The sequence below is a fragment of the Erpetoichthys calabaricus genome, chromosome 17 (assembly GCF_900747795.2).
Source record: "Erpetoichthys calabaricus chromosome 17, fErpCal1.3, whole genome shotgun sequence".
Taxonomy (NCBI): domain Eukaryota; kingdom Metazoa; phylum Chordata; class Cladistia; order Polypteriformes; family Polypteridae; genus Erpetoichthys; species Erpetoichthys calabaricus.
The window spans coordinates 100580716-100606477 of record NC_041410.2 but is presented as its reverse complement, the minus strand read 5'-3'; the positions used below and the strand labels follow the sequence as shown (position 1 = coordinate 100606477).

Below are 25762 nucleotides of genomic sequence, written 5' to 3'. Positions count from 1 at the left end.
GTTGTGTCTTTAATGCACTCTTGATATTATGGTACTGGAGAATGGTGACACGATTTTATTCATATGTTCAAGATACACTCTTTATGTACTCTGTACACATGACAATGCTGCTTTCTTATTATCTCTCTGTATAAGAGTATTTAATGTGTTGTACCTTTCCTTGTTTATTGCTCATCTATCTAATTTATAGGGTGCCACGTTCACCTATTCTATAGTGCCTATTGGATCTTGAGAGAGGCGACATGTTGTGTTGGACGATCAAGTGAGAATTTGCCTATCCTCTGTATACTTGACAGTATTAATGTGTCTGCTTTCATTGTTGAAATTGACTTGTGGCAGTAGGACTGGCCGAGGCAGACAGGTGACCATTTCAAACTACAGGCTTTAAATCTGGTGGTCCATATACTCACCATTCACTGCCAGGGACGTCTGGTCGTAGTTCACCAAGATGTTTGAGCGAATCTGCTGCAGCACCACGGACTCCGGCTGAATGTTGGGTGTGTTCAGCTCATAGTTTGCTGTCATCTGTGTCCATCCAGTACTGTTGCTGTTTCAGCAAAGCACAAGGACACCTGCTCAGTCCACACTCTTAAGTATTGATCTTGCCATCAGCTTACAAAATCGCATTAACGTGTACTCCAACTTAAAATCACCATTTCCCCACATCTCTCTGTAAAATTTTTGATCTCATGTTTTTATGGACATCGAGATAACAACGTTCCCGACACAGCAGAGTTCAATGCGTGCCAGTACTGCTCAAAAAACAAACAGCATCAAAACGTCCATGAAAAGTCCACTTCCACGTATTGCGTCACCCTTAAGTCAGGTATACAGTTGTTTGCTACAACATCCCAAACACGTGTATTTTTGCTAAAATAAACCATTTCTGGAAAATTCTCTTCTGAAAGGCAGGGAGCGTGCTTACACAGGACGAGTCTTTGAAATGAACACCTGCCTCTTCCCACCGTCGGTGCTTGTTAGGCCGTGACATTGTATTTTTGGCTTTTTTGAAACTGCACTGTTGATTTGACCTTCTGCTTGCTGACGCACCTGGGATCTGCACAAATCCAGGGCCTGCCTTCCACCTGATTGTGTGTTTTCACTCGCTTTTCTTTAACTTTTCAAATCTAATTCAAGTCCTCTGTCAGACCACACTCCACAATGTTCTGATGATGTGAAGCACCGTAGTGGCCAATTAATGAGCTGTGACTTTGCCAGCACTCCTGACCAATGAATGGCCAGGGAGGTGGGTCTTCAGTTCAAAAGATCACTCGGCTTTGAGCATGCACCCCCAGCTCTTTACAAAAGGATTCCCCAGATGTTTGTTTAACTGTATTTTAGCCAAAATACTTGTGTCTGGGACATCATGAGCCGTACGACTGGCTATCTGACAGGATTATACAACACGGGTCAATTGAAATTTATTTTCCTTGCGCATTTGGAGTGTTTGCTGTTTGATCACCTATTGTGTTGAGAACTTACTTATTTCAGTTGCGCATAAAAACATGAGATTAACAATTTTTTTTGCCCATTGATACACAACATGGGTGAGCAAAGTAACAGGTACAAAAGAAATGTACTTCTGTGTGGAGTAAACTACACAACTTCCTGCCAAAGTGTCCATCTACAAGTGTGCTGGAGGGTCCCAAAGATATGGTGGAATTCGGGAGTAGCCAAGCTACTTGGCAGCCTAGACAGGTGAAAGGTGTAAGCAACTTACAACATTTTAGTGCCACTTACCTGCTGCTGACACTGCTGTTGACGATGGTCCCATTGTAGGCCAATGATAGGATGTCCATTAGCTAGAAACAAGCCGAGAGAGAGAGAGAGAGAGCGAGCGGGATGAGTTGTGGATGACCACATGTCTCCATAAATCAAGGCTATCTGAACACAAAGAGCACGGTGATGGTAGTTTAGCAGAATCACTAGTGAACAAATCACACAACATTGGTCAAATAAAGTAAGCATACCTTTTGATTGATTATGGAGGTCAAGTTCTCTGATTCTGGGGTGCCAAAGCTGGTGAGGACGATCATCTGGATCTGCACAGCGAGAGGAGGCAGGGAGCTGAGTGTCACACCTAAAGAAAGGTAGTACAGTCGATTGTAGACAAGATATAAAAAACGTTCCCGACAAATATAAGAGGAGAAGTGGCAGGGTGGCCCATCACTGATCGTGTTTCCATGAAGGTTCTCATCATATCTGACAGAAGAAAGACTTACCGGTCGACACTATCGTGTCAGCGATGACACTGAGGTTGCCCAAGGCATTACTCTGTACTCCAGTTGCCAGTGTCCTCACTATGTCTGAAGGAGATGGGGCAGCAGTGACTGCTGTTTGAAAAATAACACTAGCATTCGTGAGGATGGAGCCATTGCTGCAAGGAATGAGAGAAACTTTACTTTCAGTCCATGACCAGCCTTCAGTGCCTGCAACACATCCAAACACACAAGCCTACTGCAGCTGGCCATCTGGGTACACGAGGGAGGAACTTGGCCCTGGTAGTTTGCCTGCAGCACATAGAACTCTGGCATTCTTCAGGGTATCTTCTGCTACTTGGTGACAGAAAGCTGAAACTTTGCTGGTACCACCAACTCCACTTCTTCCCATGACTATCTGAACCCCTCTACAGCTAATCATGTCGACTGATATCACATTGAAACTTCACCAAACTGGACTGAGCGTTTAGAGCTGAACTTTGGATCCGGGAAAATGTGTGTTGGTGGTGGCCTTGGGGATCGGGCCACTTTTGCTCTTTTTGTTATGGCAGCATACACGGCATGCTAACAGGGGGACACATACACCATGAGTGGATGAGGGAAGCAGCCAAGCCTTACACTAAATGAAAAATGTGACGTAAACTCGGGAAGAGGTGGATTGACCAGCTGTGCAAGAGAACTTGGAACACTGCCACTGCTCGGCACCTTCTTAGTGTTTGGTGGTCACTTGACCTGTGCAGTGCCCTCGTCTCCAAGCAATCAGCCTGAAGGTTGCTGTTCCTCAGTGCTTTCCATCTTATATTTGGACAGCCAGCCTAAAGCAGTGAGCAAAGTAGGAGTGCCAATGGTGCCAAAAATGCCAAAGAAAACAGCTAAATGAGAACGGCCACAGAACGGTTACAAACATGTTGTGGTAATGGTGAACACAAATGTGGGGGGCAGTCTCACTTGGACCAGACATACATGCTTTAGCAAAACTGCCAGCTGCTCTGGCGAATGCCCCCAATTCCGTGCTCACATCACTCCTGAATGCTTACCTGAAGCTCAAGATGTCCACTCTCTCAAAGGTTTCTGGGAATTGCCTTTTGTAAACACCGGTCAGCTGAAAGAGTCAAAAACAAGAAGGCAGGATGATGTGCAGTGCCAGTGTGTGGGCACAAAAGTGCACCTCTGAAGTCTTTACTTTCTCCATGGCCGGAGACGACTTTGACCCCATAGCTAACAGCTGTGCCACTCATCTTGTATAACAGGACTAACTCTCAAATTCTGAACCCACTTACAACAAGAGCAGCATCCACTTCTACTGAGCCATATGCTTTACCTTGGCCTCCCTCACATTAAGCCAAACGGTTCTCGTCACAGGGAAAGACCTTAGCCATCAAAGGCAGACTCACTGGGCTGGCAGCACACCTTGGCCCAAGATCTGGATGGTGTGAAGGACCTAGTCTTGGAGCCAGTGCAGCCTTGGCTAAGAAGGCGGCCAACCTAGAAATTTAAGGGATGACTGAGCTGGTGACCTGCAAGAAGTGGAGTGCAAACACAGGGTACCGGGGGAATGCCACCCCTTGTGCTCACAGCAGGAGTAAATTGGGGTCAGACTGCACAACAAGCAGCCAGATAGAGTCATGCCCACCAAAATGTCACACAGAAGGAGAACACCACCTTTTATTCAGAAAACCATTTTATTTTACATAGCGCCTGTCTGTAGCCAACACATTTTTGTTACAGTTGTTTTCCTACATTTAACATGAATGCACTGCCAGGTGGTGGGACTCCCTGACAAGGCAGTGCCAGCAATTGAACTGGCATCCTTGTTCTTTAAAGGCCATTCCTTATTTCATTTTCACTCTCTCCCTTAGGTTTTGGTTCATCCACTAATCACATCAATAAAGTGTGTGGTGCACAGATAGCAGGACATAATGGAGGAGAACACTTACCTCACCCGAGACCTCATCACTGAAAAACTTGAACACTGGAGATGACTTGTTGGAAAGTTCACTATTGAATTGCTGATTTATCTTGAATACGATGGGAGCAGCCACAAGGGGCAGCGTGCTGTTGCTGCTTGTCACCGTTGGTGGAGCTGTTGAGCTGGTGCTGAAGGATGACAAGTCAGTGGGGCCACTGGAACTGGGAGAACTGGTGCTAGTGAATACACTGTGGGGATTTGTGCTGCTGGCCAGACTGGGAGACATGCTGCTGGGTGGACTGGGAGGAGTTCCATTGCTTGTTGGAGTGGGGAACACTGTGTTACTGGGCGAACTGGGAGATATGCCATTACTAAATGAAACTGGAAGCAGTGGGCTGCTGGGTGGAGTGGGGGAGGCGCTATTGCTTAATAGATGGGGAGGCAGTGTGCTACTGGGCATACTGGGAAACAAGCTGCTGATTGGACTGGGAGGAGCTTCTTGGCTTAATGTACTGGGAAGCAATGTGCTGCTGGGGGAGGCGCTATTGCTTAATAGATGGGGTGGCAGTGTGCTACTGGGCATACTGGGAAACAAGCTATTGGTTGGACTGGGAGAGACCTCTTGGTGGAATGCGCTACTGGTTGGACTGGGAGGGACCTCTTGGCTGAATGAGCTACTGGATGGACTGGGAGAGACCTCTTGGTGGAATGCGCTACTGGATGGACTGGGAGAGACCTCTTGGCTGAATGCGCTACTGGTTGGACTGGTAGAGACCTCTAGGCTGAATGCGCTACTGGATGGACTGGGAGGGACCTCTTGGTGGAATGCGCTACTGGTTGGACTGGGAGAGACCTCTTGGTGGAATATGCTACTGGTTGGACTAGTAGAGACCTCTAGGCTGAATGTGCTACTGGATGGACTGGGAGGGACCTCTTGGTGGAATGCGCTACTGGTTGGACTGGGAGAGACCTCTTGGTGGAATATGCTACTGGTTGGACTGGGAGGGACACCTTGGCTGAATAAGCTACTGGATGGACTGGGAGAGACCTCTTGGTGGAATGCGCTACTGGTTGGACTGGGAGGGACCACTTGGCTGAATGAGCTACTGGATGGACTGGGAGAGCCCTCTTGGTGGAATGCGCTACTGGTTGGACTGGGAGGGACCTCTTGGCTGAATGAGCTACTGGATGGACTAGGAGAGACCTCTTGGTGGAATGCGCTACTGGATGGACTGGGAGAGACCTCTTGGCTGAATGCGCTACTGGTTGGACTGGTAGAGACCTCTAGGCTGAATGCGCTACTGGATGGACTGGGAGGGACCTCTTGGTGGAATGCGCTACTGGTTGGACTGGGAGAGACCTCTTGGTGGAATATGCTACTGGTTGGACTGGGAGGGACACCTTGGTTGAATGAGCTACTGGATGGACTGGGAGGAACCTCTTGGCTGAATGAGCTACTGGATGGACTGGGAGAGCCCTCTTGGTGGAATGCGCTAGTGGTTGGACTGGGAGGGACCTCTTGGCTGAATGAGCTACTGGATGGACTGGGAGAGACCTCTTGGCTGAATGTGCTACTGATTGGACTGGGAGAGACCTCTTGGCTGAATGAGCTACTGGATGGACTAGGAGAGACCTCTTGGCTGAATGCGCTGCTGGTTGGACTGGGAGAGACCTCTTGACTGAATGCGCTACTGGATGGACTGGGAGGGACCTCTTGGTTGAATGCGCTACTGGTTGGACTGGGAGGGACCTCTTGGCTGAATGAGCTACTGGATGGACTGGGAGGGACCTCTTGGTGGAATGCGCTACTGGTTGGACTGGGAGAGACCTCTATGCTGAATGCGCTACTGGTTGGACTGGGAGAGATGTCTTGGCTGAATGCGCTACTGGATGGACTGGGAGAGACGTCTTGGTGGAATGCGCTACTGGTTGGACTGGGAGAGACCTCTAGGCTGAATGCGCTACTGGTTGGACTGGGAGAGATGTCTTGGCTGAATGCGCTACTGGATGGACTGGGAGAGACCTCTTGGTGGAATGTGATACTGGTTGGACTAGGAGGGACCTCTTGGCTGAAAGCACTACTGGTTGGACTGGGAGAGACCTCTTGGTTGAATGCGCTACTGGTTGGACTGGGAGGGACCTCTTGGCTGAATGCGCTACTGGATGGACTGGGAGGGACCTCTTGGCTGAATGCGCTACTGGTTGGACTGGGAGAGACCTCTAGGCTAAATGCGCTACTGGTTGGACTGGGAGAGATGTCTTGGCTGAATGAGCTACTGGTTTGAATACTGGTTGGACTGGGAGAGATGTCTTGGCTGAATGCGCTATTGGATGGACTGGGAGGGACCTCTTGGCTGAATGCGGTACTGGTTGTACTGGGAGAGACCTCTTGGCTGAATGCACTACTGGATGGACTGGGAGAGACCTCTTGGTTGAATGCGCTACTGGTTGGACTGGGAAAGACCTCTTGGCTGAATGTGCTACTGGTTGGACTGGGAAGGACCTCTTGACTGAATGAGCTATTGGTTAGACTTGGAGGGACCTCTTGGTTGAATGTGTTACTGGTTGGACTGGGTGAGACCTCTAGGCTGAATGCACTACTAGTTGGACTGGGAGAGACGTCTTGGCTGAATGTGCTAATGGATGGACTGGGAGAGACCTCTAGGCTGAATGCGCTACTGATTGGACTGGGAGAGACCTCTTGGCTGAATGAGCTACTGGATGGACTGGGAGAGACCTCTTGGCTGAATGCGCTACTGGTTGGACTGGGAGAGACATCTTGGCTGAATGCGCTACTGGTGTTGGGTGACGTGCAATTATCTTGATAGCCTGTGAAGAAAAAGAAAGTTAAAGGACCATCATTACCGTGCTGCATCTGAGGATATGCCAGCTTTACAGCCCAAATGAGTTTATCAAGTGGTCAGTTTGAATTTTATGTGAACCGTGAAGGTAAGAAGATGTCCACGAGGTGCCCCCATTAAGCCAGTAAGCTATGCAGTTACAATCCTTAGTGGCTTGTGGGGAAGTGATGCCAGGGAGCAGAGTGGCACTGGAATGCTGTCAGACTTGGGAATTGCTAAAGACTGAAGGGTGTAATCGCAGGGCGGCGTACTGTGCCCCTCGCAATAAGCGAGCTCTGAGTCTGTAGGCGGCCATGCAGCCCACTGCATATTCAGTGTGTCACCCAAGCCTGGTGGTGTTCAGTGACTGTGGCACTCGTGTGGAGAGCCTGTTAGTCTTTCATAGCCTGTGTTGATTTTGTTTCTACTTTATTATTATTATTATTATTATTATCTGACATTGTTGGCTTTGTACGTTCACTAGTCCCTATGTCCATCATTGTATTTCTGGGGCAGTGCCAGGACAAGTGCTGGGAAAGTTCTTTAAATCTGAAAGATTTTCCAGCAAAAGAAGTAGTGAAGTTGCCCAGATTAATTCATTTTATTATGTGAAACTTATAAAAAAATGTGGGCACACCCTGGCACAGGGGACCCAAGACACATGGGAATACCACAACGGCTGACCTGCTCAATGCTGGGACTTTTGATCCAAAGCCCTCTGAACTTCTTCCATGCTGACAGCATGGGCCTGGAGCACCAAGAGAACGTCAGCTAACAGTGAAGAAGCGAGAGGGATGGCGAGTGTTGGAGCGGAAGAGGCTGCGTTCATTTTGCTGACATCCAATGGCATTTCCCAGCAGAGCCTGATGTGGACTGAGCCCTGAATGGTTTGTCATCCAGTCTACATGTAAACCGTATGTCGGTATTGGCTGTTGTTCTTGTGGCTATCTTGATGCTGCAGTGACTTTTCACAGTGCGTTAACAAAACTGAACCTTCTCGATTTTGTGCAGCTTATCATTCTCTGGTGGACGCACAACATGAGAAGAAGATGCAGACCGGGGATGTTTGGCAGCTGGCCGATCAGAGGCTGCATGTGATCCCCAAATGTTGCCCTTCTAAGTTATATGGTGGTTTTTGGTAGACAAGAGTCCATGAAGAGGAGTGTGCCATTCAGTACAAGAGTATCGATTGGGCTGAGGGATACAGAGACAGCTGGGCCTGCAAGTGGCACTCTCCTCCGGAAGGAGGCTAGCAGTGAGCTAGTTCATGCACGCCCAGAATTGGGTAAGGTGACCAACCCAGTGAAGGCAGAACCCCAGATTCTGAAACACGCGTACAAGAGTCCGTATATGGAGTTCTGCCTTGACAAAATGCTCTGACATCATTAAACCGTGCAAAGAAAAGTTAAAAGTCGTCATTGGCTGCCGTGAGATCGATACTGAGCATGGAGCCTGTGCCTCCTGAGATGTGCTGCTGAACTTTGCACTCCTCATTCAGCTCACCAGCATAAATTGAGCAGTTTCATAAGAATGGTAGGGGGGCGGCACAGGGGTGCAGTGGGTAGCGCTGCTACCTCGCAGTAAGGAGACCCGTCTGGGTTTGCATGTTCTCCCCGTGACCTCCCACAGTCCAAAGACATGTAGGTCAGGTGCATCGGCGTGTGTGGTTGGTGTGTGTGTGCCCTGCGGTGGGCTGGCGCCCTGCCCGGGATTTGTTCCTGCCTTGCGCCCTGTGCTGGCTGGGATTGGCTCCAGCAGACCCCCGTGACCCTGTGTTAGGATATAGCAGGTTGGACAATGACTGACTGACTGACAAAATGGAGGCCTGCGTTTCCCACGTACTGCATGTCTGCTCCTCCCAAGCCATTCCTGTTTCTTCAAAATATCCTTGTTGTGTTTCATCTTTCTATTCAAGTCAGAACGTGATCTCCCTTCATGGGATTGATTTAGCATTAGGGGGGTTCTGCCATTGTGGATCTGCTGTTATCCCGTCCCTTCCTTGTTTTGTTCAGAATGATGTGACTGGCCGCCGGAGGCGTCGTTAAGGGTTTATGTGGCCAGATGATGGGTGTTATGTGTGCTTAGCCGGTTTGTCTCCATATGAGCTCCTAGGTCTCATTCCATTTACGTCCTACAACTCAGCATCCTTAGTTACACTCCCCTGGACAACTAATGGCTTTGTTTCTGTAAAGATGACCACTGTGGACCCCATGCTGCTGTCTTTGTTTTGTTGGGACCCTTGGAGGACATTTAGTTTATCACCGTTTGAGGTCGGCGTTACTTACTTGTTGAGGTGGTGTTGACCGTAGACTCACCACACTTCGCGGAAACTGCTTGCGTCATGACGGTAGAAAGCATCAGGAGCGACCATATTGACGCGAGTCCTGTGTGAACAGAGCAGAGGAAGTGTTAGAGTCCAAGGCGGCACTCGTGCTCGTGGCTCTGTCCTGCTCAAATGAATTTAAAAAGCTCAGCATAAAGACAGGCTGCCTAATTTACACTGAATGTGTGACAGAATAATTCAAGAAATTGAAAAATGTCACTTTATGCTTATGTCACATGCCCACACAACATGAAACTGGAACTGTTGCTTTCACCCATCATGCCTTAGAGTGGGTGGGCTCCAGTGGCTGCTCAGTGTTTGATTGGTGCATTGTCTTCCAGAGTCCTGATGAGATGATGAATTCAGAGCTTCTGAAATGAAACCTCCTGCCCGCCACAGACCTCCGTGGTCTCAACCCTGGAGTGTGCCCACTCACAGATGCCTGCTGGTGACTGCGCACTGCTTGCCTTATGTGGCTCATCGCTGAGGTTTTCAGGTTATGCGGACCCCCCCCATGTGTTTTACCCCACCCAGTTTCATTGTCTCTTAATTATTGTCTATTATTATAATGAGCAATATATTTATTTAAAAGAGTTTGAAATATTCCTCCACAGACGTGTAGCTCAGAGTGCATTACAGATAACACACAAGTCACAGCAGAAAGAAAAAAGCCCCCAGTGGTCATAGTGTCAAAAATGTCACGTCAGGTTTGAGAAGATACATGTGCTCTGGTCAGGCGCCAAGGGGCACATGGTCATCATACTCTACTGATTCAGGGTTAGGGCCATTAGCAGTCAACTGGGCCGGAGAGGAGACCCCTAAAGCCCAGCAAGTTTGTCAGAAGGCTGTGCTTGATGTGAACAGCTGGCTCCTCAGCTACATGGAAGGTGACGCTTAAAGGGGACCTTGATGCCATTTGAGTTGATGGAGGAGTGTCACCTGAAACAGGTGGTTGTCACTGTCACTGAAGGATTTTTAGAATGTTTGAACAATTTGGACAACAACAGAACATGCAGCAGACCAATGGGCTTGCTAGCCGTATTCACCCCATTTCTCCACCATGGCATCAAGTCAGGTTTTGAAGGCCTACTCTGGCACTCCTGTGTTTCAACTGTCTCTAGTTAGCAATCTTCTTTAACCTCTCTGTGAAATTTGCCCTCGAGAATTTCCCAAATGTTTCTGCGTTCTTGTTGAACAACTCATTTGAAAGTCCTCTGTCCTACTTCCTACATCATGGTGAACACTTGAGGCAGGTCGCCTTGTGTTCTGTGTCAAGTTCAGCTCCTCCCTTCATGAATCAGTCCAGGTCAGGGGTGGCGAACTTCAGGCCTGGAGGGCCGCAGTGGCTGCAGGTTTTCATTCTCACCCTTTCCTAAGCAATCACCAGTTTTCATTGCTGATTCACTTTTCCCCCATCACTGTTAGAAGAGTTTAGCCCTTTGAATTGATTCCTTTCTTCATTAAATGACAGCCAAGCAGAAATGAGATGTGAAACGAGCCAGCAGATGACCAGCTAAACTGGGGCTTCAAACTCCAACCAGTTTCACTCCAATCACTTTCTTAATGAGAAGCTGATTGTTGCTGTTAATTAAAACCGTTATTTAATTCCATGGCTTGTTGCTGCTCTCATTCGGCCACGGCTCACATTTGTTGTTTTTCTGTTCTTTCTAAGAGCACCGTCAAGATGTTTTGGTGACCTGAGAGTTCAACCTTACTAAGGCCATCACCTCTCTTTAATTTCGGATATCGTGTGGTGGGCACAGGGGAGCTGGTCATGTGGCGGCTTGTTTTGTGTCTCATTATTGTTTGGCTGCTAATAAAGAAAAACAAGCAACTACGGGGCAGAGTCAAGTGAATTCAAAGAAGTCATCAGCAGCAAAAACTGGTCACTAATGAAGAAGATGGTAAGAATGAAAACCTGCAGCCACCGTGGCCCTCGAGGCCTGGAGTTTGCCACCCCTGGTCAAGTTGCTCTCCTCTGGAGCTTCTCTAGTGCCACTTGTTCGTTTTTGAACTCCCACTGCCGGGGAGGCCTTGCTAGTGTGCTTTATAGCCGAAGGACAACCTCCCTTCACTCGCTCCACATATCAGGGGCTCCACCACCTTCTTAATGTTCTCTGCATGCCCACTAGATGATGACCCCTAGGTCCTTGTCACAAGGTCTACTTTCACAGGTCAGACCCCCCATTGTGTACTCCGACCTTTACATTAGCAGGGTGCAAGTGAGAGGCAAGGCCACCAAGAACCCCAAGCCTGAGGTGACTGGCACTGACACTCCTCGCATTGCCCAACCTTCGTCTTGATTCTTAATTGTCTGACAAAAAGGAAGCAATACTTTTTTCCACATGTTATCTTCTTAAGTTATAAGAGAGACCAACAGGCATCCAGCGCAGCCAACCCTTGCACTCGACACCATTGAACACTCACCTATAGGTGGCAGGAGCCTTGCTGCTCTTCCACGGCCCATTCTTCTGCCACGAACTTGATTTCTGTGAAAGAACACAAACATAGCATTACAGGTGAAGCGGGCATGCAGATTACGAGCGATCAGGAAGAGCAACGCTGTGCCACACACCGCGCTTGGACAGGCACTTCATATACTGTACACTCATCTGCATGGCATACTTCTCCACATGTCTGCATGTGCGTTTGGCACTGGCAAATGCCAGTGCAATGCCAGACAGACCCCTCCATTCACGTACTGCAACAAGGGCCTGCAGTGAGCAACATGTTAAACCAGAGACCCCCGTCAGTCCAAGCAGCCAAACAGAGCGATTCAGCAATAGTGGCGTGATGTAGGATGATGTGCCAGAGGCCCACTGCCCTGTTCAGCATCTGTAGGCACAAGGCTAGAACCCAACCTGAATGGGATGTGCACCCATTACAATGCCCTTTCACAGACCCACCCACTGGGAGTTAATTGGCTTTATGGCCCCCCGCTGCACAGCCCTCCCTCCCTGTCACATAATCGTTGCATTACACAAATTCATTTTCTGAAGCCATTGTACCCATTAGAGGATCAAAAGGAGCCTGGGCATGAACCAACTCCACCACTCAACTGGCACACATGTCTTCACTCACAGAGTGCCAAGTTGAAACCTGCCAGTCATTCTAACCTTCATGGGAGGAGGGAGAGAACAGCTGAAACCCCATGTGGATGGGAGGGTGCATGCCAACTCCAAAGGGGCAATGACTGGGCCAGCACTGTAATGCACTCCACCGTGTCTTTGTGTGTTTGTATTATTATTATTATTATATTATTATATTATGTCTCTCCATTATAAAAACAAATCTTGGAAGGAGACGAGACGCGATTTTCTCAAAGAGACACGTACACATCCCGTGTGCCAAGAGATTTAACCAGGCCCGGGGCCAGAAATAAAAGACAAAGAGTAGATGACAAAGTAGAACGTCGTAAAGAATTCAAAAACGGCGCGTTACACAAGCAGAGCAGGTTAGAGATAATGGAAGTAGGAAAATTCAAAAGTCTCAACTGATAGTAAAAATCTCATGAGTGCAAACAAATGGAAATTATTACTCAGTGAAATAACGGAACAGCAAAAAGAGATTGAATATATTATTTGGATTTAAAGTTTAAGTCGTAGACTTGTAGGTCGTCTGATTCATGTTGCCATCGGGGGAAAGTCGTGTGTCTTACCAATGAAGAGGCTGATCCGCGAGAAATCAAAGATTTGTTGTTTGGTGGAAGTGAAATCCACACATGCGAGCAACAGAGATGCAATTGTGCTGGCGCCAAGCGCAGGTTGGGGGGCTTGACGAGCGAAGCGAGCAGGAAGCCCCCTTAGTCATATTAGATTAGATCAGGGGTAGGCAACGTCGGTCCTGGAGTGCCACAGTATGTGCAGGTTTTTGTTCCAACCCAGTTCCTTAACGAGAACTCAATTATTGCTGATGAAGCACATATTGCTTAAGTGACATTTTAATGCTTCATTTTAGTGGTCTCGCTTGTTAAGGTTCTCCAACCTTAATTGCTTATTTCAATCTTAAACTGCTGCATTCAGTGTTTTAATTGCTCCTTATTAGCAATAAGATGTAAAAGACAAAGCAGCCAGCAGTTCTCCAGCTAGCTTTTTTCCAATTACATCTGTGTGTGTTCATCATGCACGGTTTGATTTAATAAAACACTTAATAGAAAAATGTGACAGACTGAAAATTATCTGTTTTAGGCTTCAAATCATTTGGATGATATCCTTGGAAAGGAAAAAAATCTACGATATAAAAGCCTTACATTGCAGACTAACAAGCCATAAAATTAAATAAGGTCTGAGATTGGCAATGATTGGTTTCTAATTAAGCAATTGGGTTGGAATGAAAACCTGTAGCCACTGCGGCTCACCAGGACCGACATTGCCTACCCCTGTTTTACATCTTATTGCTAATAAGGAGCAATTAAAACACTGAATGCAGCAGTTTAAGATTGAAATAAGCAATTAAGGTTGGAGAACCTTAACAAGCGAGACCACTAAAATGAAGCATCAAAATGTCACTTAAGCAATATGTGCTTCATCAGCAATAATTGAGTTCTCGTTAAGGAACTGGGTTGGAACAAAAACCTGCACATACTGTGGCACTCCAGGACCGACGTTGCCTACCCCTGGATTAGATCATGGGCTGGGGCCCCACCAAGGTTCGGTCCTACCCTGTAACCAGTGCTGCCAACATGGGCTCTGGCTCAGCCTGATGTTGAACTAGAACAGGTGGGCACCGAGCATGACTGTTGTGTTTTATTAACGACCCTGTTGTATGCTGTCGTGTCACATTACAGCCACATTCTACAATGCACTACTCTGTCACTTTCATTCTGCTCTTATAGCTCTTATATTGTTTTGCGGTGGGGTCGCGGACACACAAGTCACACAATTCTTTGCTGAGCGGTGCATAGAGAGCTTTTGATTTCATGACACAGGGGCAAAGAAGAATCCCCTCAGCACCAAGCAGGGCAAGGACCGTGGGGCCGCTAGACTGAGAGGTCGCCATGAAAGGAACGAACGCGGTGCGAGGGGGTGACGTTATGAAGGGCATGTGAGCAGATTGCTGTTACAACATCAATTGAAGCGGAGGTGCCAAGATGTCGCTTTAAGCTGAATGTGCCTCGTAACCCCGGGGGTCCGACGCAGCAGGGCGTGTTTGTTGGTCATTCAGGGATGTAAGAATAACAGAAAACATCCAGGGGGGAGCAGAGGTAGACATTCAACACGATGTCGGCATTAAACCCTTCCGATGGGACAGTTCTCCGAATTATTCATCAATTAATTAATCCTGTCTTCGGATAACCCGGTTTGTCGGGAAAACTGAGCTACTTGTCTACTTCGTTTATTGAATTGTTAAATGAAAAGCGCGATTTGTGGAACTGTTCACAGTCTCATTTGGAATGTGCTGCTGACGATGGAGGAGCTCATTTGAAATCATTATTATTATTTAATGGTGTCATTTAAGAGGAGGTAAATAAACTGTCTTGCAGTGATTCATTGTTTTGCACCATGCACTGTGTCCCCCATTCGGCACCATGAGTTAAACGACCCTTCATCTTCTACATCCGAAAATTGGTTTCTGTCGCCGGCAGTTTTACTGAAGGGTCACACTGAGCACCTGCACTGGCAGTGATGCACCTCGGCCATCTCGAGTCTGCCGCTTCAAGTCAGAATTAGCTTTTCATTTCCACTTTTCTCTTTTAGTGATCTTCACGTGACACACAGAGTGTGTTTCAAAGAAAAGCGCGGACTCTTCTTTTATTCTAAGGCCATTGTTATCTGTGGCTCTGCTGTCTTTCCTCTCCGCGGGTCTCAGTATGCTTCGGCTTTTCTTGTTTGGACCCTCAGATTAAAAGTTTAAGAACGCCTGCATATCAGATTTTTTGTATTACATGAAAACTTTATTATTATTATATTATTATGTCATATTTTCTTACATTATGTGATATTAGATAAAACTTTATTTATTCCTAGGGAGTAATTTGTTTCTTACAGACACTCTTTAAATGGATAGATAGATAGATAGATAGATAGATAGATAGATAGATAGATAGATAGATAGATAGATAGATAGATAGATAGATAGATAGATAGATAGATAGATAGATAGATAGATACTTTATTAATCCCAATGGGAAATTCACATTCTCCAGCAGCAGCATACTGATACAATAAATAGTATTAAAGAATGATAATAATGCAGGTGAAAAACAGACAATAACTCTGTATAATGTTAACGTTTACCCCCCAGGTGGAATTGAAGAGTCGCATAGTTTGGGGGAGGAACGATCTCCTCAATCTGTCAGTGGAGCAGGACAGTGACAGCAGTCTGTCACTGAAGCTGCTCTTCTGTCTGGAGATGACACTATTTAGTGGATGCAGTGGATTCTCCATAATTGATAGGAGCCTGCTGAGCGCCCTTCACTCTGCCACAGATGTCAAACTGTCCAGCTCCATCCCAACAATAGAGCCTGCCTTCCTCACCAGTTTGTCCAGGCGTGAGGCGTCTTTCCTCTTAATGCTGCCTCCCCAGCACACCACTGCGTAGAAGAGGGCGCTCGCCACAACTGTCTGATAGAACATCTGCAGCATCTTATTGCAGATGTTGAAGGACGCCAGCCTTCTAAGGAAGTATAGTCGGCTCTGTCCTTTCTTGCACAGAGAATCAGTATTGGCAGATAGATAGATAGATAGATAGATAGATAGATAGATAGATAGATAGATAGATAGATAGATAGATAGATAGATAGATAGATAGATAGATAGATAGATAGCCCCAGGGGGGCGCTATACAGACATATTGCCATTTCTGTAAAGGAGCCCCCGGTTGCGTTTCTTGACACACTTCTGCTGAAGGCTGAAAGTCCTCAGTGCTGGTGTGTCAGCGAATGGACGTGAAGCATTGTTCATAATGGCACTCCCAGGGAGTCCAGAGTGTGTCCCATAGCCAAGTCTTGCCTTTTACAGTAATTAACTTTTGCCTAATGAGCCTGTACCTGTCATGGACCCTCTCGTACTCGAAGGAGAGTTGGACTGTCATGGACCCCCTTGCACCATCTGAGAGTTTCTGCCGGTGACCTGACCTGCACGGAGTGGAGTGAAGAGCAGACAGGCCTGTTCCTTGTGGTGTCCAACTGTCCTGGTAGGGACACGTGTCCAGCACTTAATCACGCACACACACGCTGTCCCACTTCTGGACCGTTTAGGGTCACCCACTAATGTGACACACACACATCCTTAGGATATGCAAACAAACTCAAGTGATGGACGGAGAGTTGCGCTATGAGGCCACAGAGCTGCTGGACCCTGCGCTGCCCTCTGACCTACAAGAGGGTCCCGTGATGCTGTGTCTGGCAGGCGGTGGCGGTCTCACTGAGTGGTGAACAGGCAGTGCAGGTTTTCAACTAAAAACAAGTTGCACAACAGGCGTATTGAAATTCCCATCATCACCACCCACCCCCAGAAAACAAAAGTCACCATAAAGCCCTTGGCATCCTGGGTAACTTGTCTGACTGGATCGCAAGCAGGTTGCTGGGCTCCACCTAAGGCGAGTCTGCGCACTGTGTTTGCCGAGTGCCCAGGCGCTCGTTCTCAAGGTCCCTTGGCTTCCTCCCTGCCCTCCTGACACTAACACGCCACTTTAACGGACTCCATGGTGCCCTGCTCTTTAGGCTTGGACTCCTGAAGTGTCCCCCAGGGTCCTGCTGTATTTGTAATCCTGATAGTCCGGTGAGGTGTCCACTTGGACGCTGTGTGTTGGTCCTGTTCACTCAGATAAAGTGGAATGTGATGGTGCCAGCTGTTAACGGCTCTATTGAAAAATAAAGATTGGCGACTGAATGGCAACCCATGCCAGATGTTCTTAAAGGTGGCATTACAGCAGGCATACACTTCAGGAATGAGAAGGAGACGTGGTGTTTGAGTGAGTCTGGAGTTGGCATTTCTGTCACGTCTCGCCACCCTGGTGCTCCAATTTGGGTGCTCTTTTCATTTCCCACTTCTCCACTGAGGTTGTCACTTTTGGTCCATTTTTCCAATCTCTCCTGTCATTTGTTGAAGATTGTTTCACATTTAAGGATGCCACGTGAGCTGCGGTGCCCACTTGCCTGTTTATGCAAAAGCAGAAGGCACAGTCTGTGGCTGTTTGGAACACCTGGGACTCCTTAGTGCTGAACTGAGCTGCCGGGGGCTCAACGCGAGCGGGACTCACCATCCCAAACCCTGGCTGGTCACTCCACGCTGGTGATGCCCCGGGGTCTTTCTTCTGATTTAGTGAGGGTCTGCCTGAACTCTGGGCCCAAGTCTTCTGGGACCTCGAGTTTGAGTTTGCAAGGGGGGCTACATTGAACTTTGGGAGAACAGGGGTAGACTTCCATGTAGAAAGCCAACTGACAGGGCCGACATCTCCGTGAATAAAAGAGAATCCTTGAAAAATTCCGATGGGGTCTTCATGTTGCAGCTGACCACTTTGACATGGGTGGGATGGGTCGGTTCATCAATCTCCCCACTCCAAAGCCTCGAGGTGTCTGCCCCGGCTGTGTGGACATTCGAGTTTTTACCTTCCATTCAAGTCAGTGAATGCATAAAGCTGGCATGAACAGGGCATGGGCACCTCTTAGTGTGCGTCTGCATGTCTGGGGACGGGCACCATCTGGCCAGCTGGCGTTCCACATCTTCTCCCTCCAGAATGTGAAGGCCTTTCGCTGCAGTGGAGTGTCTCAGGCTGCTTCATCCTCCATGCTGTTGGTCGAGTCCCAATCGCGGGCAGCGTAATCCAGTCACTTGGAGTCTGTTGAGAAACATGGTACCTTGTGCTCTTCATCGTCACCCTGTCCCCACCCTGTCCTCGTGTATCAAGAAGCCATGGCTGGGTGTTTGATTGCCTCAATTGATGCTCATTTTCTGTGGCCATCTGGTGTCCTCCGACTTGAGGTGAAGGATCAGTGGGCTCTGTGCACTGGAGATTCTACCTGCCCGCTGGCATTTGGTCACCACGAGCCTTTCACTATCAGCACATGAGAGCACAAGAGACAGGCTGAGGGTGGCCGAAAGCAGCACATCTGGTGGTAGGACCATCCATTTACCAAGACGGAGATGGGCTGGGGGCACCCTGGCAGCGCTCCTCATGTCCCTGAGCCGATGGAAACATGGCTTGTGTCTGTGAGCCACCATTCAGTCCCCTCTGTGTCCTCATGGCTACTTGATGCCACTATCACAAGTAATACAAAGCAGAGTGGCCACTTGGGCTAGGCGACTGACTTACCTCTGGAGGATCAGCGAGCTCCCACCGATGTCCTCCGTCAGGCTTCCAGCCTTGGCTTGTGTCACGACGTCAAGTTTCTTCTGTGGGCAGTTAAATCTGCAGGTCACCTCTGGAGTCACACAAGTTAGCGTTAGAGTATCCTAAGTGTCACTGAGACACAAGGCATCCGGGAACAAGTTTTGTGAGGGGAGAGAAACTTCCTGGCCACCCCTCCGGTGACACAGTGACATTCCAGAAAGATGCCTAAGGTGACACACCTTGAAGCAGTGAGAAAAGAGATAAGGTCTAAGCAAACAGCCCGCAGGAGGAGCTTATCTAGATCTGATGCCAGGACATTGAAGATGCTGAGGAGGGTGACAAAGCAGGCATGCGGGCACCGAAGAGCTGTGGCTACCTCACTCTCATGCCCCTTCTTGTTTGTTTTCCACTTCTTGGTGAATTTCCTCTATATAGCACCTTTCAGGAAGAGAGCACACCCCTCTGCTTCTCACTACCCCGTTACTAAGTGAGTGCCCACCCCAAGCCCCCATTAGCGATGAAGTGACAGTTTGGCAGGCAATCAAACTACGTGACCTATTCAATGGGCGCAGGTGGGTAATGCCAGAGAGTGCCAGCAGAAAAGCACAAAATGAAAATAAACGAGAACCTCGAGTAGGTGAGGGGCACACATTGTGATGGTGCAGGTCAGCGAGGGGCCGGCCAGGGTGCCACCCTAGTGATCCCAGAAGGGGTCATGATGTGCTCAGGCATGACGACTGCGCCCAGTGGCTCTGCACACGCAAGCAAAGACGCACAAGGCTGAGATGTTAAGCCTGATGAACGCCACGTTTATCCCGAGCTGAATGATGCCGACACACCCAGCGACATTCCTCTGGCCTCAGCCACAACTGCAGAGCAGCTCAGGCATCAGGAAGGTGGCAAAGCCCTACGAGCGGAACACACCCAACTGCCAATGCCAAGGCACCTGCTTTGATCGCAATATGGGCACTCTGGACCAGCCTCTGCCAGGCAAACAGATGGCAGCACAATTAATGGTGAAGAAGGGAACCTGCCAGTCAGTGCTGGGCACCAATGCCAGCCACTGTCACTATCAGTCTCAGAAAATGGAGCACCCTTACCCACTTTTGGAGAGCGGTCATTGTCCTCATTTAGAGCTGAATTTGCCTCAAAGGTCCACGTGCGTCACACCAAGTGCTAGAGGTTGGCATGGCACACTCAGCTCTGTACCCGCCTCTTCCAACACTCAGGACCAGGAGGATTTGGTACCGATAGCACCAAGCACAGCTGCTGGCAGGACACTCACCTCTCCTTCCACGTGCCCGTTCAGGATGACGTCTTCTTGGACCCTTGTCAGGGTGAGCGGTGGTCCTGTCGCATTACCAACCATGGAGACACCCAGGGGCTGGTCGGGTACACAGCCGCCCTTCATTGCGCTCTTGTCTGTGAATGCTGAGAGGTGCTGTAAGCAAAAGGGCACGACATTGAAGTCCGGGAGGCATGGAGTGGCACGGAGCGTTGAATTCAGCTGTAACAGTAATGTGAAATCCAACACAAAATGGTGACAAGTGGCCATGTTGTGTCACCCGGGTCTTGGACCAAGAGACTCAGACGTGCTAAAACAATTGTGAGCAGAACTGAGTGGCAAAGAGGGCACCCCTTGTGTTTGTCACCCATACCACACATGTCAAGCAGCGAAAGGCACTACACATGATGTAAAGGTGTGTGCCACATTCAAGCTGGAAGTCACATTGCTGGTGCCACTCCTAACCAGTATGACATTTAGGTTATTCCTATGCCCTGATTACTTAGCACATGCCAGCCAGATGCCTGTGCTCTCTGATTCAGAGATTCTGGCGTGGCTCCTCACTAAAGCTGCCCGTCAGGTTCTCATTTATTGTAAAGGAAGCAAAAAAGAAAAAAAACACACACACAAGTTGATGTTGTGCAAGACACTCGAAAGAATGACGGCGGGCATTGAAAACAAACGGCACTGCCACTCCACTCCCCGGCTTGTGGGACGTCAGGACCAACAAGCAACGCTCGACGCCTGAGCTCTTGAGCCCACCCAGTCAGTCAGTAAGAGCAGATGGTGGTGGCGTCCGCCATGGAGATGCCAGCCCAGGTACAGAGATACGCAGATCAGCCTAAAGGTCTCCACACTGGGCTTGATTGGTGCCCTTAAAATGCCCTGTGATGGGTGAGTGTGTGTGCCTTGTAGACTGGGGCCCCAGATAGACTTCTTGTCTGGTTCCCATTACTAACATGCCTGGCAGAAATGGGCAGAAGGGACAGAGCTCAGTACTGACGATACGACAAAATGGCGTGTCGGTCACATAGGATTTTTAAAGTACAAAGCAAATCAGAGTGACCAGAAATGACCCCCTCAGAAACTGAACGCGGTCACTTTTGGTGCTCATTATACAAGATGCTTTGGTGGCATCGCACTATCGAGTCTACCCGATTGTCTCGCTCGTCTTTTGAAGACGCTCCCCCGTTTATGAGAAAAGGGGGCTTTGATGAAATGACTCTGTCTGCTGTATTCGGTCGGACACTTCCCTTCAGCCTATGGCCAGCTGCAAGTCTTGCACTGAACACCAGGGGGCGCCCACTCACTTTTGACAGCGGAAACTCAGGCAAGGCCGGGCATTTGCTGGAAAGTGACGCAAAAGTCGCCGTTTGTCTCAAAGCGGTGCCACCTTGAGCGCTCCACTAATTCAAGAGGGCCCACTGGCAGACCCCTCTGCGGCCGCCCCCAGACTCTGCTGAGCTCATCCCGAGCTGTTTCGGTTTGTTATGAGGGTCTGATGGGGTGCACTGCCGCCACTACCTCTCCACAGTCATCTGCTCGATGTCGACAGTCCTGTCACCAAGAACGCATGTCGCTGGCGCCGCAATCTGGATTGATCCTGTCGCCGGGGCGCAAGGCGGCAGTCCGTGGCAGTTGGCGGTTATCTCTCGTCCAATCGCCTGTGACGGCTTTGGTTTTTGCATTTCCATTAGCACAATAAAATACAATTAATGTTGTATAGCCCACAATCACACAAGAAGTGCCGCAATGGGCTTTAACTGGCCCTGCCTCTTGATAGCCCCCCAGGCTTGACTCTCTAAGAAGACAAGCAAAAACTCCCCCCCAAAAAAACTTTTATTATTATTGTTATTATTATTAGGACGTCGCGAAGGAAAACGGTCACCTGGAGGAGGTGCCGCCACAGCGCAATAAATAAATAAGTAGAAACGAGGGAAGACGTGAATTACAGCGGACTTCCGTGGGGAATCAAAAAGAAACCCACGAGGGGATTGGGCCTCGTGCCTCCGCCACACCATAAGCTCTTCATGAGGGTCCCCGAGACACCATCTTATCATTTCACAAAGTCCGAGCCTCTCCCAGCCATAAACAGACCCGACGCAGAAACAACACCAACCACACGCGCCCCGCAGACCACCCAACCTGCGTGTCTACAGACCCACGCGCACGTGGGGAGAACATGCAAACTCCAAACCGGGGGCGTGGACCCCAGCACTTATACTTTCACCGGGCGTTTCTTTCACTGGACGCTCGAGACGAACATGCGAGGGGGGCTTGAAGTTGTCGGGAGGACACATGCAGGACTGCGGCGACCAGCTGTGATGGTGTGATGTCACCGCAGCGGTTTTTAATTCATTCCTTGGTGTCTTGTTGTTCTCTTAGTAGACTCAGCCCAGAAACTCATTCGGCCATGAATGTCAAACACTTTCAGAGATCACCTGTCCGACACGTTTATGGAAGTCACTGCAAAGCGAACGTTCAGTGCACCGGACAGCCAGAAACACGGCGGCTCCGAGACACGCAAACAAAAGGCCGGCGCCGCACAGCCGCACGGAGGTTGGAAGACCCCCGCGAATGCCGCCTGCTGTTTTTATTGCCGCTTGTGGCGGAGCAGAGGCGGCGTCAGATGGACGGAGTGTCGCCTCACTTTTGGTCATCTGCCCACTGACACAGTGCGACGGCCACTGCGGACATCTGGTCACCGTTTGCTTAGCATGGACCCTCAAGTTGCAGAATATGTACGCAAATTGCGCGACCTCATTACTTATTAATGAATGCACGCCTTCACAGGAGCGAACGTGAAGAGTGGAATCGTCAACTCCTTGTTAATAATACTAAGAATACTAATTATGATCATGCTGTACATTTCCATAGCATTTTTCTCACTAGTCTATGCGCTTCAGTGAGTGGGCAGCCACTTCCACCCACCTGGATGACTGAGGGCAGCCAGTTTTGCAGCAGTGCACTCGCCACACATTGAGTGTCAGGGGGTGAAGGGGTGAGAGAGACAGCCAATCAGAGACAGAGGCTGATTAGGGGACCTGCATGACCAGGATGTAGTGGGCAATTTAGTCTGGACATTTGGGGGGACAACCTACTATTTACAAAGGAGGCCCAGGGATCTTTAATGACCACAGAGATTTTACATTTCATCTGATGGACTGCGCCATTTTTGCTGCCCAGTATCCCCGTCACTGCACTGGGGCACTGGGATCCACACACAGACCTCAGGGTAAGCGCCCCCTGCTGGCCTCACCGACACCAACCCAAACTTGCACTGGCCGAGCCTGAATGTGCTGAGCCTCAGGGGGATGAGCTGCTCGAAAGTGCTGGTGACATGGCTGCCTACTTGGTGACATTTCTGGTGTCTTGTCAAGTGCAGCAGAGGCAGGTGAGGTGACCTTCTGGTCCCGCAGAGCTCACAGCCTCATAAGGCCCCAATGCCTTCACCACCAGGCCACACCATCTGCCGGGCAGCTGAGGACGGGACGTGTGCCATTTTCACAGTGGCGTCCATGGAAGGTCACTTGAGAGCCTCAAGTCCGTGGTATTCGTTCTGCTGCATTTGACTCTGCCATGTCTGACTCTCCTGCTCTACGCCAGTTTGAGGATTGTTAAAGGCGCTATATAAGTGTAACATATTATTATTATTATCCTTCTTCCACGCCCAGTGTTCGTGACGTGTATAACGCCTTGTATTTACTCCGACGGCACCATTTGGCGAGTTGTTTCTCATTTGAGGACTCCGGGAGTCGTCTCGTGGGTCTGCATGGTGCCTTCAAGCAGGCGGGATCGAGTTTGAGACAAGCAGAAAGGCTACTGGGGGAAGACCCCTGGAGAACTGAGAAGAGGGTCCTAAATCAGTGCCGAATGGAGCCCTTCTCCAACTACACGTACTGTAAGTTTCGGACCACCAGCTTATACTTTATGTAAGATTGCAATGCCATAAATCCTCAATGGCTTTTATTCGATCAATCTGGGGGCTCTTTAAATCAGAGGACTCAAATGTGGAGCCAGCAAGAGGATTGTTACCATAATGACAGCAGAGCCACACGCAGACAAATGACAGTGGCATTCAAATACAAAGAGTGAAGGGGACAAGCGGGCAGCAAGCATCAATTTAATAAAAGCAGAATGAGCCCCCAGGACATGACGTTCTTTGAGCGTCACTTAGAGATGTTGAACATGCGAGGGTGGTCCGTGACCACTGAAAGTGCGCTTAGCAAACATCGGACGGGCAGCGGGGACCCCGGAATTAATCTGGACGCACCAGAAGGATCTGCTCTTGAAGCCCTGTGTGAACACGTCTGCCCGTGACGGGGGGCAGCTACCGGACAGCACAAGAGTGAGACGACCCACCAGGACCCCATGTGGAGTTCCAGAAGCTCTGCTTTAAGCCAGGAGGCCGATAATCGCAGGCACACAAAAGCCGCAGAGAGGATCAAAGCAAAATCAAAGCCCTCCTTAACAATAGGCAGACCACCGGGTAATGAGCCACCGGCCTGCATACGTAGGAGACTCCACGAACATCTGGCGTCCTGGGACCCAAGTCTGATCTGTGCGATGGGCGGCGGATCCCGATTCGATTGGTGCGCATTACCTGCCATTCTTGTCTGTTTCATTTTTCACTTTTTAAGTTAGAGCGTGGGTCGTGCCATCTGTGACAGTGACAATACAACGACCTTTGTTTGGCCATGCCAGTGACGCCGTGGAGCAACATTGTGGGTAACTCCACTGGCCCAGGGTCGCCATCGCAACAAAACCGGCAACGTGAGGCCAAGGCCAGTGCTGGATGTGGGATTTCATCTGGGACCCCGGGGGTCCACGTGAAGCCCAGACGTGTGCTCAGTTCTGCAGTTCACCTGCTCAATGTTGAGCTCCAGCATGGCACAGCAGTGTGGCACTGCCACAGACGGGCTCAAGGGAGAGGGGGACCATCAGAAACCCCTGGCAGGAAATCCAATGTAGTGTGAGTGACGGGGCGAGGCCAGTCATCGGTCAGGGCGCCAAAGCAAGAGACCACCAACCTACAGCCTAACAAAGGAAAATCCCACTCGGGCCGCGCTTGTCTCAATGATGATGATGTCATCAAGCCATGACAACGAGGTGACGCTCCCTAGCAACGCGCTGCCGTTACAATAAAGGAGAAAACGTGGAGCCCACAACGAGCGGGCGATGGGGAGAGGGGCCGCCGGCAAGAGAGGACCCCGAGGAGAGGCGCCGGTTTATTGATCAAGTCGTGTCCTTGGAGCCGTCTGACGCTCTAAACTCAAGAAATCCCAAGAGAAAGACAAACGGCAGTTTACAGGCGACATTCCCAAAGCACAACAAAACTCCAAAAATAAGAAAAGGAAAGGAAACGCAGCCAAGCAGAAGGGGAGCAGCAGCCAACGAGAGACCCCCAAAGGCAAACGAGGAGGTCAGAAGAGAAGAGCAGGAGAGCGAGTGGCCCACCTGAACACCGGGAGTACAGGAATTCAAAAGACAAGCAAACGACCGGGGGCCCGACGTACCTTCTCATCATCCCTTTGGACTTCTGAGGGTCTCCGCTGGGCCGCTGATCTGCTCTTCTGGAACCTTCCGCTTCCTCGGGCGTCTCCTGCACCGCCCATCTGAAATTTGTCAGGATGCCTCCTCGCCGGCCCATCGTCTTATCTGGGGTGCTGCTCTGCGTCTGGGGACCTCGTGGCTCTAAGGCTGTCACCGTCACCTCCCGCCGGGCCCTCGCTGAGGTTTTCTTCTTTCATTGGGGGCTGAAAAGAGCAGATAGCAGGAAGGAGATGAGCATTTGGATGGCGAGATACTCACCTCGAGACGCCGGGGGGGCCGAGCCACACTGCGGAGGTCCAGCAGGATGTCAAGGAAGAGCATCAGGACGCCCGAATAAAGAGAGCATCAGGCTGCTTTGCT

The 25762-nt window shown here is 49.5% G+C and overlaps 1 protein-coding gene across 1 annotated transcript in view; it reads right to left on the bottom strand.

Moving 5' to 3' along the window:
- The window catches only part of LOC114667715 (mucin-3A-like), a 29463-nt gene extending 10774 nt beyond the window's left edge, over positions 1 to 18689 (bottom strand). The window contains exons 1-12 of the mRNA XM_051920297.1: positions 18547 to 18689; positions 11719 to 11780; positions 9254 to 9352; positions 6866 to 6957; positions 6191 to 6229; positions 5489 to 5644; positions 4157 to 4747; positions 3257 to 3321; positions 2223 to 2377; positions 1971 to 2080; positions 1741 to 1802; positions 411 to 547 (exon numbers count right to left, since the gene is read on the bottom strand). Of these exons, the coding sequence (XP_051776257.1) occupies positions 411 to 547; positions 1741 to 1802; positions 1971 to 2080; positions 2223 to 2377; positions 3257 to 3321; positions 4157 to 4747; positions 5489 to 5644; positions 6191 to 6229; positions 6866 to 6957; positions 9254 to 9352; positions 11719 to 11758 (1546 nt within the window). The 5' untranslated portion in view covers positions 11759 to 11780; positions 18547 to 18689. The remainder of the gene's footprint in view (positions 1 to 410; positions 548 to 1740; positions 1803 to 1970; positions 2081 to 2222; positions 2378 to 3256; positions 3322 to 4156; positions 4748 to 5488; positions 5645 to 6190; positions 6230 to 6865; positions 6958 to 9253; positions 9353 to 11718; positions 11781 to 18546) is intronic.
- Positions 18690 to 25762: the final 7073 nt, after the last annotated feature.